Here is a 17677-nt window from a genome sequence, read left to right on the forward strand (position 1 = left end):
GCACATTGTTTCAGGCCACAGGCAGTAGAAATTTATAAAGAAAGAAGCCATCAATTATCATCTGTGAATAATGTTGCACCATAGAGAAGGCCTACCATCTGTTTGGGATGGATTGTGCCCGCAGGCTAGCAAGCCTTCAGACGTGCTTGTCAGATTATCATAGATATTGGATGATCATTCACAATGATTCAAAGCATCGTATGTCCTCACGAGTGGTAGCTTTCACAAAGTCCAAGCCTTAGAATCCATACGTATATTAGAGGTTATCGATGCGAGAGCTGATCTAAAGTTGTTTAGCCTTAATATGAGAAAGATCACTAGAGTCGAACTAGTTTTTCGCCTTTGCATAAGATTGGAAATGCTGATTTCAGAAACAATTCTTACTACCCTCAATGATTCTTAGATGTACAACTTGAAGGTGCATACAGCTATAATCATATATATTTTGGGGGGTTGGAGGCATCAGCATTCTATTCTAAAACATTGAGAAAGTAAATATTTGTAGAGGCTGCAGAAGCATCCATAGAAGGCATAAATTAGTAGGCGACTCCCAAAGATTTCCTTCCATTGGCATTAAACCCTTGTGAATCTTCTAACTTTTGAACAAGCAGATGTATATCCTGTCTAAAACGCCCAGCTTGCATGATGCCTTATAAGAGAAAATATCGCTTTACTGACTCACTGAGCAGGCATCTTGCAATGGGAAGATAAACTGAAATCCGGTACAGACTATATTCAAACAACTTGAGAGCTTCAAAATATGTTACAAAAGGCATCTTTTCAGGAATGTGTTCTTATCCGTAAATCCATAGCTGCTTAGGAGTGGATATTGAAATGATCACCAGGGCAACACTTCAAATTTCAAACACAAATCACACTACAAAGTTGCTTTCAACTGCATAGACTACAAAAACAAGTCACTGTTAAACTCATTCTTCCCGATGCAACTACAGGGGACCAAATACAGTCATCTCTGCTTTCCTCCTTACCCTCACACCAGTTTAGGACGTATCTTTATCAGCCACAGTAGAAGCTGCAGGCACCTCCGTTTTACTGGAGTCCTCAACAGAAGACTCACCTCCCTGCTTCACTTCAGACTCAAATTCCTTGGCTGCCTGCAAAACCGAAAGGAAAAAATCTCCAGAAACTTTCACACAATCTGACCTTTGTATATAGCATGAACTGTTACAAGACACGCATGGCCTTCGAGAAAAAACACTAGACTTCACAAGACTGCCCTCTTTAAGAATAGATTCAAAGCGGACACCCCTAGAATTTCAATGATTGTAGAGACATTAGCACTCTAAGAGCCAGACCACACCTAAGTCCATTGACTTGGCATTTTGGGTGGGGGGGAGACTGATTTCTATCCTGCGACCTAATCAAACTAGGGGGAGTCTTCTTAGTATCACCAGTTTTGGTGATACTTCCTGCACCTGCTGGAGTCCCACGAATTCGGGAGTTTAAGTCAAGTGGCTGACCCACACTCTCCTTAACTTGACTATATTGACCATGCCTAGGCATGGCCTGGCTCTAAACCCTCGTTGAAGGCAAAATGGATGAGAGCCAAAATTGACATCTTATTATTAAAAGCAGAAACACCCCTGATTGTTTACAAACATGGGGAGCCACCATCTCTGAATGTTTGTTCCTTTTTTTCATTCTGGGAGTAAAGGGTAAAACATTTGTAGTTTGAAGCTAGTATCCACCCTTGGATATATAGATTTGTCTGGACAAGCTTGTTTATTTTCCAAAAAGTATACTATGATCACTTGTTACATTCAGAAAGGTACATGCAATCCACACCCAACAGATGAAAATGGTTATATATTATTCTCCCTTTAAGAAAAGTCCATGTCTGTTACATCAAGGTCACTTGAATATCTTTGAGGCTGAGGATTGAAACAAAAGGTGAGGTCTTGTGAATATCTGTGGCCAAGGATTCAAACAGAAGGTAATTTGAGCATTCTCTACAATTTCCCCCTCCCAATGAAGGTCTATGTGATCTTTGAATAAAGAAATTACATAGCTAAACTTCAAAATCATGTATGGTGTTGATTTGAACTTAGAAGGAACTTCAACATCTAAATCGATTCTAGAATCACGATATCTGAAAATTCAACATCCTGTAGAATGTGACACCGAATCTCAATCTAAGTTGTCCCACATCAACCAAGCTAACAACTGAAGGGGCTGTGCACAGCAGGAGTGCTGTGTGTGCAGCAGTAGAGAGCAAAGATAGCAAAAACATGAGTAGGGTGTGTACCAATGTGGTACACACAAAGAATTAAAAAATGTATTTACACTTAGGGTACGGTACACTTACACCTGTAAGGGTATGTTCACATATACAACTAAATATATACACGAGAAGCGTAACGAAGGGCCTTTCCACCCAACAACCTTCTATTTAAAGGTCCAAAGTGAACCTTTAATAAACTCCCACTAGTCGAATGCAATGCTCATGTTGAGCCTTTCCAGGACTCTTGGTGAGAACATCTACGGGGTTATCCTTGTTAGCCTGCTCTATTTCGGTGTCAGTCTGTGATCTCCTGGTTGTGAGCTCCTGTCAAAGTCTGGCAAGAGACAGAGGAGCTCTGTCAGTTTAGTTGTTGCTGATTTTTGTTGTGCATTCCCTTCTCGGATGGCAGTCAGCATTTAGTGGCTGTTTTTGGTGCAGTCCGCCAGTTTTGGCCAGGTCGGCCAGATTTGGGCCAATCGGCCAGTTTAGTGGCTGGGGGGCTATTTATAGCACCCCCCCCCATCAGCCACATATACTGTTTTCACAGATTCAGCACACACTCCCTCCTCCCACTCCGGCATTGGTGCTGCCTTTGTTTCCAGCCTGATCTGGTGCCCTCACTGACGCTTCGGGCTGCGTGCAGGGACTGATCAGTCCATTTCAGTGTATTCAGCATTCATTTCAGTCAGTGCAGATTTTCTTCCTTCGTTCTCTGCTCTCTCTCTCTCTCTCTCTCTCTCTCTCTCTCTCTCTCTCTCTATATATATATGTTCATGTTTCTTCTTCCGTTGCGCACTCTCACATGGTATCATCGCCTAACTGAGAGCACGGAGGATCTTCCCCGACAGAGAGACACCATCCCCTTCTTCTGCTGCTGCCGGTTTCTCTACAACAGCCAAGGCAGCTCATACTGGCGGCTCCAACCCTTGAGTTTGCTGCAGGCGGTAGTTTCTGAGGCTGCCACGTCATCAACACTCCTCCCCTGGGTGCGTTTTCTGCAAGGCGGCCATCCCTACGGCTGGGCGACACTCCTCCTGGCTGCGTTTTGCTGTTCTGGAGGTCGTTCCATCTTCTGTTGGCCCTCTTCTTGCTAGCAACATCCTCCTAGGCTGCGTTTTGGTGCTCGGCGGCTTCTATCTAGGTGATCTTCATCAGACATCATTGTGTTCTGCAGCTCCATGTGTTTGTAGGCCTCCACAGCCTGCGTTTTGGTGGTTGGTGACCCTTCTGGTGGTCATCCTTCGACATCGGCAAAGTTTTCTTTGGTGTGTTTGGTGTTTGCAGATTTGGAAGATGTCTTACCAGTTTTCAGGCTTTGACGACTCAGAGGATGAGCTTCTTTCTCATCATTCCTCTAAGCGGAGACGGGATTATCAGGATTTTCGTGATCGACGACGGGAGGAGTCTCCTCGCACCCATCCTTCTTCTGTCCATGCATCTCAGAGGGTTCCATCTACAATGAAGGTCCTATCGATGAAGACTTCTTTAGATGTCCGGATGCCTTCCTTGATTCCCTCGATACAGGTGCCCATACTCCCTCCCTTTCCGAAGGAAGACAAGTTGGATGGTTCCAACCACTCCTTATGGTCGTGCAAGGTGGAGTGCATCCTCGATACATTCAACCCATGGGAGCTTGTTTCTTCACCCATCGACCGTCCCCCCATGGATTTGTCGGATGGAGCTTCTATGGACCGTGCAGCCTTGTGGAATAGGCTCAACTCTCGAGCCCGTTTCTTTCTCTTTATGAGTCTTCACGACTCGGTTCTTGTTCATGTTCACAGGTTAAAGACCGCGGCGGAAGTGTGGAAGAAGCTTGCGTCTTTGTACCAGCATAAGACGTTCGCCCACAAGATTTCTTTGGAGAAGAAGTTGCGGATGCTCAGTCTTGATGATTCTTCTTCCATGAAGGAGCACATCACGAAGATGGAGGACATGCGAGGCGAGCTAGCCTCTCTTGGTCAGGTGATTTCGTCCGAGGATATGGCGATGATTCTCTTGACTCACCTGCCATCACCCCGGTATGATGTCTTCTACACCAGCCTCATCACCTCGAGGACCCACGAGAAACTTCTATGGGAGGAACTTTCCCCGCTTGTCTTGGAGCATGACGAGCGTCTCAGAGAGGTGGGTGCCAGTGGCTCCACCAAGGCTTTTACTGCAGGTACCGGTGGCGGCAAGAAGAAGAAGCAACAAAAGGAGAATGCCAAGGACAAGAAGGAGGAGGACAAGGAGGATGCGAAGGAGAAGAAGCCCAAGTGCCCACACTGTGCGAAGGGCACTCATCCCAAGGAGAAGTGTTGGCAAAAGTACCCCCATCTGAAGCCCAAGGAGGACTCAAAGGCAGCCCCACAACCGCGACAGAGTCTACTTTTGTGCATGTCTTTGTTGAGGAGGATACAGCCCTAGCTTCTACCACTCAGGAGAAGCCTTGGCTCGTGGACAGTGGAGCATCTTCTCCTATGACCTTTAGACAGGATTGGCTTCACGATCCTCGCTCGAGAGGGGGCATTGTCACCATTGGTGACAACTCTACAGTTCCTATTTGAGGCGTGGGAACTTTACCTATGTTTTCTAACAGGCGGTCTTCTTCCGCCAAAGTTCTTTATGTACCTGATTTGGGTTTTAACCTATTGTCTGTGCATGGTCTTACTCAGCTAGGTACCTGAGTCATCTTTACACAGGATGCCATCACAGTGGAGGATAGTGGAGGATGCTTCTACAGGTGATGCTCTTTGGACAGGTACATAGGAGGATGGGCTCTACAAGCTCACAGCCTTGGCTACGAGGGCTTCCCACGAGCTTGGGCTGCTTTGGCATGCTCGCTATGGGCATCTGAACCTTGATTCTATTCGATGGGCTCCTCGGAGGAAAATGGTGAAGAGACTTCCAGATTTCCCTCCTCTACACACTTTATGCCCCAGCTGCTTGAGGGGCAAGCAGCATAGGCAGCCTCACCCACAAGTTGCTTCCAGGAGGGCTTCTTCTCCTCTTGAGTTGGTTCACACCGACCTTTGCGGACCCATGGGCACGGCCTCCCTTGGGAAGGCCAAGTATTTGATGCTCATTAAGGACGACTTCAGTCATTATGTGTGGCTTTATTTCTTGGAGCACAAGAGCGAGACATACTCCCGTTTCTGTGAGTGGAAGGCATTTGTGGAGACACAAACAACTTCCAAAGTTCGTGGTGTACGAGCTGATCATGGTGGCGAGTTCACTTCTCACCTTTTCTCTCAATTTTGCAAGGATCACGGCATTCGGGTGGAGTATTCCCATCCGAATATACCATCAGAGAATGGTGTTGTGGAGCGTGCAAATCGAACCATGGTGGAGATGGCTCAATCCATGTTGGAGCATAGGAGTCTTCCTCATTCCCTTTGGGGTGAGGCAGTGACTACAGCGGTGCATATTCGCAACCGCTCTCCAACTTCGGCATTGCAGGACATGACTCCTTTTGAGGCTTTCTTTGGGAGGAAGCCTTCCGTGTCCCACTTTCGCATCTTTGGATGTGCTACTTTTGTCCATGTGGACAAGACGAAGAGGAAGACGAAGCTCGACTCTAAGTCGAGACAGCTTATCTTCGTGGGCTATAGCACGACCACAAAGGGATATCGGCTCTACGACCCGACTACACGGAAGATTGAGGTGAGTAGGAATGTGATCTTCGATGAGGCTTCGGCCTCCGAGGATCCGATTGATGGTTCTCTTACACGTGCTTCTTCGACGTTGACAGACCCTCCCCACCTTCTCTCCCTTCACTTCCTTCCAGGATACCTCTTAGCACCCCTCCTTCTTCTTCAGCTCCTCCCCCTCCTATTCCTCCTCCTGCTTCGGCTTCCCCTCCCCCTTTAGCGGATGTGACTCCTTCTTCTTCGAGTACTTCCACGCCTTCAGCCTCCCCTTCAGAGTCTTCTAGGGATCCACAGCCATCCGATGGGGAGCCTTCTTCAAATGAGGAGGATCTACCTTCCCTTGGTGAGGGTGAGTCCCTTTCTGAGACAGGTGCTTTACAGGTTCCGGAGGCTACTCGGTCTCCCTCGCAGCGGGAGGAGTCTCTTAGGATTCCTTTGTGGTATCGCCGGCTTATGCAGGATTCAGGTGTTACTCACTTTCGTGCTTCTTCTACAGGTCCACACAGATCAGCCCGCTTACAGGCCCAACGGGATAGTTCACTCTGTGTGAACTATGCTCTTATGTCACAGATTCTTCAAGATTCTGAGCTTTCCACAGTGGAGGAGGCTCTTGCACAGGATATTTGGAGACAGGCTATGCACGCAGAGCTCGATTCCATCGAGCGGAACCATACTTTGGAGCTTGTACCACGTCCCAAGAAACGGAAGGTAATAGGTGTGAAATGGGTCTTTAAGACCAAGTATCTTGCAGATGGCTCCTTGGACAAGCATAAAGCTAGGCTTGTTGCCAAGGGTTTTGCACAGAGAGCAGGTTTGGATTCCTTTGAGACTTTTGCTCCTACAGCTCGGATGTCTACCATTCGAGTTATTTTGGCTCTTGCAGCTCACCACCGTTGGCCTGTTTATCAAATGGACGTCAAGTCAGCCTTTTTGAATGGCGTCCTTGAGGAGGAGATCCATGTTTCACGGCCTCCCGGTTTTCTTGTGCAGGGGAAGGAGGATCATGTCTACAGGCTACGGAAGGCCCTTTATGGCCTGAAGTAGGCTCCTCGTGCTTGGTACCAGCAAATAGACCGCTTCTTTCTTCAGAGTGGTCTTCAGCGCTCCGATCATGACCCCAACCTCTACTTTAGGGTTGCAGGTTCTCTTTGTGTTTTGCTTATCTTGTATGTCGATGATCTTACTATTACAGGGAGCGACACTCCACAGGTGGAGCATACTCGGTCTATTCTACAGCAGGAGTTCGACATGATGGATCTAGGGATCCTTCACTTCTTTCTAGGACTGGAGATCTATCAAATGGCACAGGGCATCTTTATCTCGTAGCACAGGTACATCTCCGAGCTTCTTTCGGAGTTTGGTATGGCCGAATGTCGACCTATTTCATGCCCCATGGACCCTGAGTCCAAGCTTTTGGCAAATGGCGTAGCAGGTGATGTGGATTCAAGACGATCCACTAAAGTCATGCTTTCACCCTTGGATCCGGTGCTGTCTCTTGGAGCAGCAAGAAGCAGCCTACTGTGGCACTTTCTTCTACAGAGGCTGAGTATCAGGCCTTATGTTGGATCGTGATGGAGGCCGTTTCGCTCCGTCGCTTGATGGCGGAGATTGGCTTTTCCCAAACAGGACCTACGGAGCTGCACGTGGACAACCAAGGGCGACAAAATATCGAATAACAAACACGAGCAATGAATGAACTTAGGAATCATACAATGAATGAACTTAGGAATAATATGCAATGATACAATGGAACCCTAGGCCTCTGTGTCTTTAAGACCAAGAATAAGGCATGAATGACAAACTCACATTGACGAAGTGTCCCGAGATGATTGTGTTGAGCTAAAATATGCATTACTTGCTAATTAGCCTCTTAAACAACCCCAAAACACACTAAAAATACTCTTTTAGAGTAAAACCCTAAAACGAGGAGCAGTTCGAGAGAGTTCAGTGGAAACCCTAATTTTTGGGGCGGCCTTCCACATCTATAAATAGACACGCTCCCCCCATTCAGCTGCTAGCGACTGCTAGCAACTACCCCAGACTGTCCCAGACTGCTGTTCAGCCTAATTTCTGTAGGCGACAGCTCTCAGCTGCTGGCGAGTGCTCCAGACTGTCCTGCTGTCCATCATCTCCAGGGTCAACCAGCCTGCGTTTTCAGTATTGCAGGCCATGACACTCTCAAATACTGTTTCATCTTATTTGTCTCAGAAATTGCAGGAATTTGTGACACTTTGCCTCTGACATTTGGGGCTTTTCATATACATGCAAGAATTGGGCTGAATTTTACCCAATTTCTCGACATTGATGCACATTGGACCCCGTGCAATTTGGGGCTTTTGCTGTTTGGGCAAAATTTGTGCGCCATTTGGTCATTTAATGTACATGTGGATTTAATTCCATGCAATTTAGACATCTAGCACTTGGAAAAACTTGGGGGTTTGCTGAAAGTGCTCTATTTTGGCAAAATTGACCTATTCTATGCATGTCAGAGACAGTGCAGATGTATGGTTGATGCTTTGAGCACAAAAATTTCAGGGCTTTTGACCATGCATGTCAAATTTTGTGTCGTGGGTGCATGTACAACAAAAATTGCAGCTAAAATTTGGGACTTCTCATGTAATGTGATGTATTTGTCCTTGGAACAACTCTAATCAGTTGGGAAGTGCTATAGCACAAGGTTTAGTGCTTCTGAAAATTTATTTGCAGGTCTGAAAATTCTGCTTTTACGTGGTTATTTATTGCTGGTCGGTACTTGTTTGTACCTTGGTCACTTGTGTGACAGTTTGGGCCTGCATTTGCTAAATTTTTTGTCACATTTGGACTGAAAATCATGGCTGGCAGCAATGACAGCAGTCATCTCATGCACATTAAGAAGCTTGAAGGAGCACATAACTTTGCAGTCTGGCAAAAACAGTGCAATGATATCCTGATGCAAAAGAAGCAAGCAAAGCACATTAAGACCAAAAGGGAAAAGCCCGCAGATATAGAACATGAAGACTGGGATGAGTTAAATGAGCTTGCACGCTCAACCATCGAGCTATCAATTTCTGATGCCTTGCTATTTAACATTGAAGGTTTGGATTTTGCCTATGCTATTTGGACTCGACTGGAAGAACTGTATGCCCAGAAGAGTGCCGCAAGCAAAGTTTATTGGCTGAAAAAGCTTATGGATTTGTGCATGAAAGAGGGTACAGAAATGTCTACTCACTTGAGTGAGTTTAACTCCATTTTCAGCCAGTTGGTTACCATGATTGATGAGGAATTCAAGGCTACGTTCTTGCTTTGCACTCTACCAGAGAGTTGGGATACAATCAGGACTGCTATGAGCAATTCTAATGCGATCCTTTTGTATATTGATGTAGAGAGTGCTCTACTCATGGAAGAAATGAATCAGCAGAACAATGCATCCAGTAAGTCTTCTAGTGCTTTACACACTAAGGGCAGATCACAGCAGAAAGGCAAATCTGATAGCAAGGGCACATGAGATGTACTCAACCCCGTTATCAATCCTTAGGCATTTCAGCCTATGCCGAGAATGGTTCTCTGCTAAAGCAAGCCAATGTTGAAAGACTGCTAAGACATCAAATTTCTGCTTTATGAAATAAGCCTAAACCTTACATGAATAATCGTCATTAAATGTAACAAAGTACTTCGCACCCCCTAATTACTAACAGGGCATGGGTCCACATACATCTGAATGCACAAGAGCCAAAGGCTCATCCATGTATGGAATACTAGACTTTTCATGTGAATTCCTAGCCTGCTTGCCATATAAACAATAATCACATGACTCAAAATGCAAGTAGTCAAAAGACGAAAGATATTGCAAACACTAAGCATTTTCATTCCCTTAAGCGACATATGCCCAAGACGAGCATGCCAAAGAGATACATGTGGGATAGAACCCACTGACAAACATGGTCAATAGTACTAGATACAACCAAGGGATAGAGGCTGCCAGACTTGGCACCTCTTACAAGAACAAGCTTGCTACGAGTTATTTTTCATGCAAATTCACCAAAGCATAGATGATAGCCTGCATCATCAAGCTGCCCAGCAAACATAAGGCTTTTAGTCAGTGCAGATACATTAGGTACATTATCCAGAACAAAAGTGCTATTAGAGAAACTGTAGAGTGACATTACCAATGTCAACAATAGCAAGAGACCAATCATCACATAAGCGCACAGTATCAGATACACTCCAATAGGTATGAAACCACTCACGGTAGGGGATCACATAAAAAGACACACCCGAATCCAAGAGCCAAAACCGTACATGCGTAGACTCAGCCTCGGTCAGATGAGAGGCATCACATGAAGAGACTGCTAAGATATAGTCACCATCGAACGACTCAAGCTGCATAATATTTAGCTCCTCAATCTTTACGCTAGACTTTGCAGATATAATGCTGTAATCATTGGATTTCTCTTGCACTTTTTCTTTCCCCTTTTCTTTACGCTTGTCATTGTGCATCTTATAGCACTGCGACCATATGTGTCTTGCTTTTCCACATAATGGCATGTAAAATCAAACTTACATCCACGAGACTTGCTACGTCTACGTAACTTAGACCCGAACTTCCGAGAGCCCTTCCCATGACGATCATTATCTTTCTTGTTACTTCTACCACCTCTAACGGATAAAGCGTGTGAACTACGAGAAGCATCATTGTTTTTCTTGTTAATTTCTTCAATTAAAAGAGCACTCTCTACATCTTTCAATTTTAGCCCCTCAAGTTTGTTAGTACAAATCGCAGTGCGAAATACATCGCAAGACTCAGATAAAGTACCAAGCAGAAACAAAGGATACAGATTATCCTGAAACTCAATATCCTGTTGAAACAAATTCTTCATAATAGAATGAAACTGGCTAAAGTGAGCAGACAATGAGGTCCCCTCCTTCATGCGGAGATCCATCGATTGTTTAAGCCAATACATCTACCAAGCAGGGCTCTGCTTTGCATAAAGTTCTTGAATCTTTTCCCATAGATCCATGCACTTTGATCTTCATCTTCAACAACATTATTATGGACCTCTTCAGAGAGTGAAAAAATGATAGTAGACTTGTATAGTGCATCTTAATCAGCCCAATCATCATCATCTATGTTCTCAAGTTTAGTACCTTTATTTCTTAGTGGCTTAATCTACAATTTCTGCACCAAAACTTGCCATATTTGGGACTTCCAGTAGCCACAGTTGGTGTCATCCAACTTAGCAATATTAAACAAAGCCATATCTTTGAGATGACCAGCTATAATGAGTCAAACAGAGGCAGACTATGCAAAAAACAACCTCCTGTAATTAGTAGTAAACAAGCCAAAACCACTGCCAAAACAAGCTGAAAATAAGAGAAAACTGCTAAAATGACCAATTGTCTACCAAATAGTACCAAAAGTACATCAAAATAACATGATTAAGCTCAGTAAATACATCGCAGTCTGCAAAAAACAGCTTGCTGTAATAAATCATAGTAGTAAGGAAAAGAGAGCAAACAATGATCTAACAGTGATCCAAAGTCAAGTATGACTGCCAAGTCAAATCCTGTATGAAGTCGGCATGTAACAAGCGTTGTGGCAACCAAGGACCATGAGTCAAACACCCAAATGTGTCAAAGCAATCGATGTCAAGTAGAAGGATACAAGCCCTCGCATAAAGTACTTAGAGTAAGCCAAGCTAGGTGTATGCCTAACTAATAGGACCGATCGGTGTATGCTCAAAGAGAAGACAGATCAAATCAGCCCAAAAGCATCCAATGCAGACAAGTATCTATCAAGAGCATAGACATGTAAGAGATCCCATTCTCATGTACTCAAGAAGCTCAACTGCATAAACCACAAGTTCTGCAATATCCAAAGATAGTATAAAGCTCCCATTGGCAGAAAGATCGATGCCAATCGAGCAACCAAGCTCAAAGATAGCATGTGAATATATAAGGCATCATAGAGCCAAGACCGTATATCAACAAAGTATCCAGAGCAAGGGATTAGTCAAGCATCACCTATAACATCCAGTACATCATGTTACACTCAATGTCAAATTTCTAACAATCCAAATAAGCATCCAAGAGCTCCAAAGTATACAAATGAACGCCCAACTAAAGCTTTAAGTGGCAATCAAAACACAAACAATGTAAGGAGCATGCATTTCTGACATATGCATCAAAGCATGTACCGAAGGATCAAGCATAGACCATAGGTATAATGATTGTCACAAAGCATGCCACTGTAGACCAATGTCAATCAAATGCCAACCAAGACGGAGCTCGATCGAAGCTCAAAAGACATTCAGGAGCAATACAAGACAAGTGCTAACCTCCGTATATATCCGTGTAGTCATATGAGTCACCCGAGAAGCACCCGTGACCAATAGGTAGAGTATACAAAACCGCCTCAAATCATGGGCATATGATATACCAACGTACTAGCATCAATGGTACACATCGATAGTGCATATAGAACACCCGAATCATAGCCAAAAGCAATAGGCATATCAAATCCCTGTTAAAAGAGATTCAGCCCTACTGTATATAGCAATGAATACACTATCAAACCAAGCTATTTCAGTACCAAAATCAGCTCCAAATCCAACCCATAACATGGGCATGGCATTCCCATACATGTAGACATCACCCCCGCATAACTGGGCAGCATAAGACCAAAAAAGCTAACCATAGAAGCATCAAATAGAGTGTTGCCCTGTATTTCCAGCCACAAACCTCCGCCAAAACAGAGTAAATGAAGTGGTGAAATCAGTCCAAAATCAACTCCAAGCAATGACATAGCATCCCTGAATATATAAGCATCAACCGAGCATAACTGGGCATCATCCAACCAATGGCAATGAGTGTAGATAACAAAGATAAGTGCTGCCCTATTTTATGACAGTTTGTGGACTGTTATAACAGTCCAAAACTGAAGTTTAGCACTCAAATAGAATGTTAAGAGTGGAAGGATCAATGCCAAGCATCAAAACCAAGTGTATAAGTGCTTGTATGGCTATCCAATGAAGAAGATATGCTGTAGGAGATGAAAAACGTGAGCTGCTGCTAAAAAAGGGCCTATTTCACACAACATGATGCTGCACCAGTAGGGTGAGGGCTATGGGGGGTCGCTCCAACTTGCTCAAGAAGGCTCAAAGAGTGCCCAAGAAGAATGCAACCAAAAGGCAGCTCAAACCGAGTGGATTTGGCTGCCAACAAAGAGATGACTGCTGTAGGTATTCCAATGGAAGCTGAGAGTATGTGGGACCAAGCTCGAGCTCGCGAAGAAGGCTCTAATACCAATTGAAGGGAGGTGAGCCCTAAAGTGGAAGCACGAGCAGGAGCAAGAGCAAGAGCGAGAGCGAGAAAGACAAAGAAACACACAATGTGGGAACTCCAACAGTCACAATGTGTGACCGGCCTTCCCTTTATTCAAATGTCACTGAAAGAATAAAGAATGAAGTAACAATGATGGGCCCCTACCGCCTAAAGTGTGCAAGTGCAAGTACTATCACTGTAATAATACACGGGCAGCCAGGCAAAGGCGCCTTTACCCCCAACAGTATTATGCAGTCTCGCATTGACTAAGTGACCCAAGATGATTGCATTGTCCTAGATGATCAAGCAATAGTACTTTTAGAAGAAGAATGCTTTGTGGAGGAAGTAAAATACAATCCTCCAAGCAAGGCAACATCAAAAAAGACACTTAATGAAGATAAACACCAATGAACAAAATGAAATGCAATCCTACATAGCCATAGGTGATGACAAAGATGATTTCTAGGGGCTATAGGAACAAAACCAAAAATGTCTGCGACCTATAGCAAGAAAAATGCAAATGTTTGCAAATAGATAGGCCTTCCAAGATGTAGGGCAGCTGCCGAGCTGACATTTCTCAAACTGTAGCAACAGCAAACACAATTCCACCTTGTTGAGAAGGTTGTAACTATCTAGAATGATGGGAAATGTATCAAAGCTACCTAGTGACAGCTACAATACCAAGTGAGAATGGTTGCAAACATGCTCAACTCAAAAGTACAAAGGTATGCTGCTGTGAATCGCGTCATGGTCAGCTGGAATAGCCAAATGGCCGCCAAAAGAGTGCTAAGCATGCAAAATGAAAACTGCATACCTAGGGTGTTTTGGGGCTGCAAGGTGGTGGTGGTGGCTTGGGGAGGGGGAGGAATTGGCTAGGGGGGCCAACCTGCTGTTTGTCTCCACATTGCCGTCACTTCTGTATTGCTACTCTCTCTTTTGTGCTAGAAAACCTGTTTTTCTAACTCAAACCGTTGCACCTACCTGTGTTTTGGACTGGTAAGTGACCATGTGGGCTAGCTGAGCTGTCAGCCATTGTTTTTCACCCTTTTGGACATTGCATTTTGGTTGCACATGCTCTTGACTATGGTAATCTAGAGTTTTCATTGATCTAATCAGGTTTCACACTCGCACTTTTTCAGCCTCCAAGAGGTTCTCATGTTGGTTGTAGTGCTCCATCACTACCCTCACTGCACTATTGTGTCAATCTATGTGGTTTTTTTGACTGCTCGCTGAATTCTTGTGATTGACCAGGCTATCTGACCACGAGTACCCTAGGTACCTTTTTCTCCTTACTTTGTAACAAAAATCTAGTTCTCAATGGCACATCAAAATATACCTTAACAAAAGATCACATTGTTTCTATGCAACACCTATCTAAGCAATTTAAGATGTTTAACTTGGGAAGCAGCTTGAAACCCCTACATTGAAGGTGGGCGATTACACCCTATCCTATTATTGTCCAACACGCTTTTGGACAGACATACAATATTTCTACTTACACCATCATAGGATGTAGTAATGATTAGAAAACTTAATTAGGGAGTATTCAACCCAAGTTCTATGGCAAAATTATCATCATGAGATCTTCAGATTGCCAAATTGTCAACCTTACAACCATGGAACTTATTGCAAAACTGAGACCTTTGTGAGTCTCTATCATAGCGGTCATTACCGCTCTTACCATCATGTTTGCCCCTAGCAATCAATGCATGAGAAGTACAGGCTGCATCCACATTCTTTTTATTTATTTCCTATGTGAGTAAGGTATCCTCACCGCCCTAGAGTTTCAAACCATCCTTAGGAATATTAGCATACGTTTTCCCATAGTAGCAGCTCCATTTAATAACACTAATGATAAGCTTATAGGGCTGACTACTCTTTGTGGAATGCTATTATGAAGGCGTGGTTTGTGCAAAAGCAAGTGTGGTGTGTCATCTCAAGATCGGCCCCTCAGCGACCATCTACATTACCATCCAGCTGGAAGGAAAAATTCAAAGTACTGCAAATTATGTCCAGGAGATGGCAGGCACAGTGTCGGCAAACCAAGGAGCACCCGGGAATGTCAGGGATCCGGAACTAAGGGGGAATCAGATAATGTAGTTATCTGAAAAAACTTGAGGAAAAGCCTATTTCAAATCAGTCTGTACTTGAATATGAGCATCCACGCAACAAAGACCACATGTTTTTGTTAAAAAATGTTTCTATACTCGTTGATACAAATGAGAGACAAATCGAAAGACATGCAGCCTAGATGCATCCCTCACCTGCTGGAAGCTCTTCACAGTCTTTCCAAGGCTCTTTCCTATTTCAGGAAGCTTCTTAGGGCCAAAGATTAATGCAGCAACGCCAGCAATCACAACTAGCTCTGGAACACCCAGACCAAACAAAGCCTTCGCACCCCCTGGTGGACATGAACGCCGCCTTGCCGTCTGCGAGGAGGCCCATCTGCATGAACTTCTGGATGCGATACGCTCCAGTCCATCTCTAAGAAAGGGACTCGAAGCCGAGGAATGAAAGCCTGCACGAGCAAAAGCGCGCGCGCGCACGCACAGACACACACACAGAATGATGGAATAGTAGAGAGCGATCAAAGGGGTTTATCATGAAAGCGCAGGAAATCATGTTACCGCATTGCGTGTGCAGGCTGGAAAGAAGGGCACGCGAAGGAGGAGAGGCCAACGATAACGTAGCCGAGCAGGAGGAGGTTAGTGCAGGCACGGCCATTTTTTTATGTTTGAGTAAAGCACAAGGGTAGCGCACGACGGAGCTGCTGTTGTTTTGTTGTGGCCTAGGATATGTCGACCCACCTAGCCCACTCCAATTTTCAATTCGTGTGTACATTATCTACATTCCACACTCCTTACATCTACACTACAAAAGAGTCCCTACATGCATTGTGCATAATTTTCTCACAACATAGTGCATGTTTGCGAGAGAATAAGGAAAACTTTAAATCTTCATTTCGAATTAGTCACACATAAATATACTCGTCATGATGCAAGATCCCTCATTAATGAGAGAATGTAGTCTTAATAAACTCAACAATTAGTAACAAGCTAGCGACCACCGCTATTCAAAATTCCATACAAACATAACATACTTGTGCATAAATATATCGAAGTTGAACATTAACTCCATTTCGCTATTCATTTTTGAATAGTCTCCCTTTGCGCGACTTGCTATATCAATGATAGCAAGTGTCCTTATTTCCACATGCCGCAGTGTTAAGATTTCAGCCAAACCATTGCATGTGGGTTGCACTTCTTTTACAAAATAAGGCATTTGCTACAACTTTACAACACAACAATAGCAGGACTACAATTGTTAGCAGAAGTTAAAAATGTAAAAAGAACAAGAATCATAGTGCATGTAGACAAAATACCTTGGTCGATATCCATGTTCAATTTATTCAACATGACCAAGTAGCATAGGTCATGACATTCCCATAATTTTCATTGAGAAGGGATTCTCTTCAAGTGTGACCAATGTGGTTACAGATGGGGGATGCCACATAAAAGTAGCAGACAGGAGGTGATCAAACTCTTTGCAACACTTTCTTGTACACAATATAAATAGTGGAATTTGCATAACAATCTTTGTCCTACAATAAGACCTTAAGCCCAACAAAGAATTTCACTCAAGAAAATGCCACATCTAGTTTCCCATGTGTGAAGATTGGGCCTTTAAGATATAGTCCCACTAAAGCCAAAGTTTGTCCTTAGGTCTTGTTAATAATCATTGTGAATGCTAATCACACAGGAAACTATTACCACCTCTCAGTGAAGGAAAAGTGCAAGGTCACAAGAATGAAGGTGATTCTTGGAATGAACACTCTAGCAACAATGTTTGTGCTAGTCATGATCTTAACTTCCAAAACCTTACTACAAAAAGCCTTACATATCAACCTTGTCCCATTACATAGCCCTCTCGTAGAATTTAAGTTTCAAAGCAAAATAATTAGTGCATTAATCTTCAAATGTAACAAATGAGATGCGAACCCACCTCTAAGATCAAGCGAATTCAAATATTTTACAGAGTAGAGAAATGTATTAGCATCAATATCATGAATATTATCATTACTATAAAATTGCATTACATCTCTTGGCATCAAACGCAATGCTTCCAAATCGATTTGTTCCACCTCTACATTCCTTGGAGTAAGAATTGCCCTTTCAACAAAGAAAGTTGCTTGTTCATGCACATACAAAAAGTCACTATACACACATGCAATGAGATCCCCAACTAGCACCCTTGTATAACCATGCTAGCATGCAATGCAACTCTATTCCTAGCATCTATCAAGCCAATACCATCTCTAATACTTTGAAGCCACTCTATGAATTATGCACCCACATAGCCATCTATTACAAACTCATGTGTTTTGTGTCAACCTCAAAATTTCTCATATGATGCCATAAAGCCAAGCAACAAAGAGATGCACTCACAATGTGCTCACAACCTCCCTTGATCACAATAGGGAAGATCTATCTAAAATCACCTCCAAACA

At 43.8% G+C, this 17677-nt stretch overlaps 1 protein-coding gene across 1 annotated transcript; it reads right to left on the bottom strand.

Moving 5' to 3' along the window:
- Window positions 1-708: 708 nt before the first annotated feature.
- LOC148029567 (Bacterial sec-independent translocation protein mttA/Hcf106) lies at window positions 709-15985 on the bottom strand. The gene is made up of 3 exons (XM_087688438.1): window positions 15798-15985; window positions 15435-15688; window positions 709-1115 (listed from the first exon to the last, which is right to left on the bottom strand). Exons 1-3 carry the CDS (start codon window positions 15892-15894, stop codon window positions 1002-1004), a joined length of 465 nt encoding a protein of 154 aa, XP_087544564.1. The 5' UTR covers window positions 15895-15985; the 3' UTR covers window positions 709-1001.
- Between the last annotated feature and the right edge of the window lie 1692 nt (window positions 15986-17677).

Source organism: Lygodium microphyllum, chromosome 11 (genome assembly GCF_053477565.2).
Source record: "Lygodium microphyllum isolate KBCC chromosome 11, Lygodium_microphyllum_v1.1.10, whole genome shotgun sequence".
Lineage (NCBI taxonomy): Eukaryota > Viridiplantae > Streptophyta > Polypodiopsida > Schizaeales > Lygodiaceae > Lygodium > Lygodium microphyllum.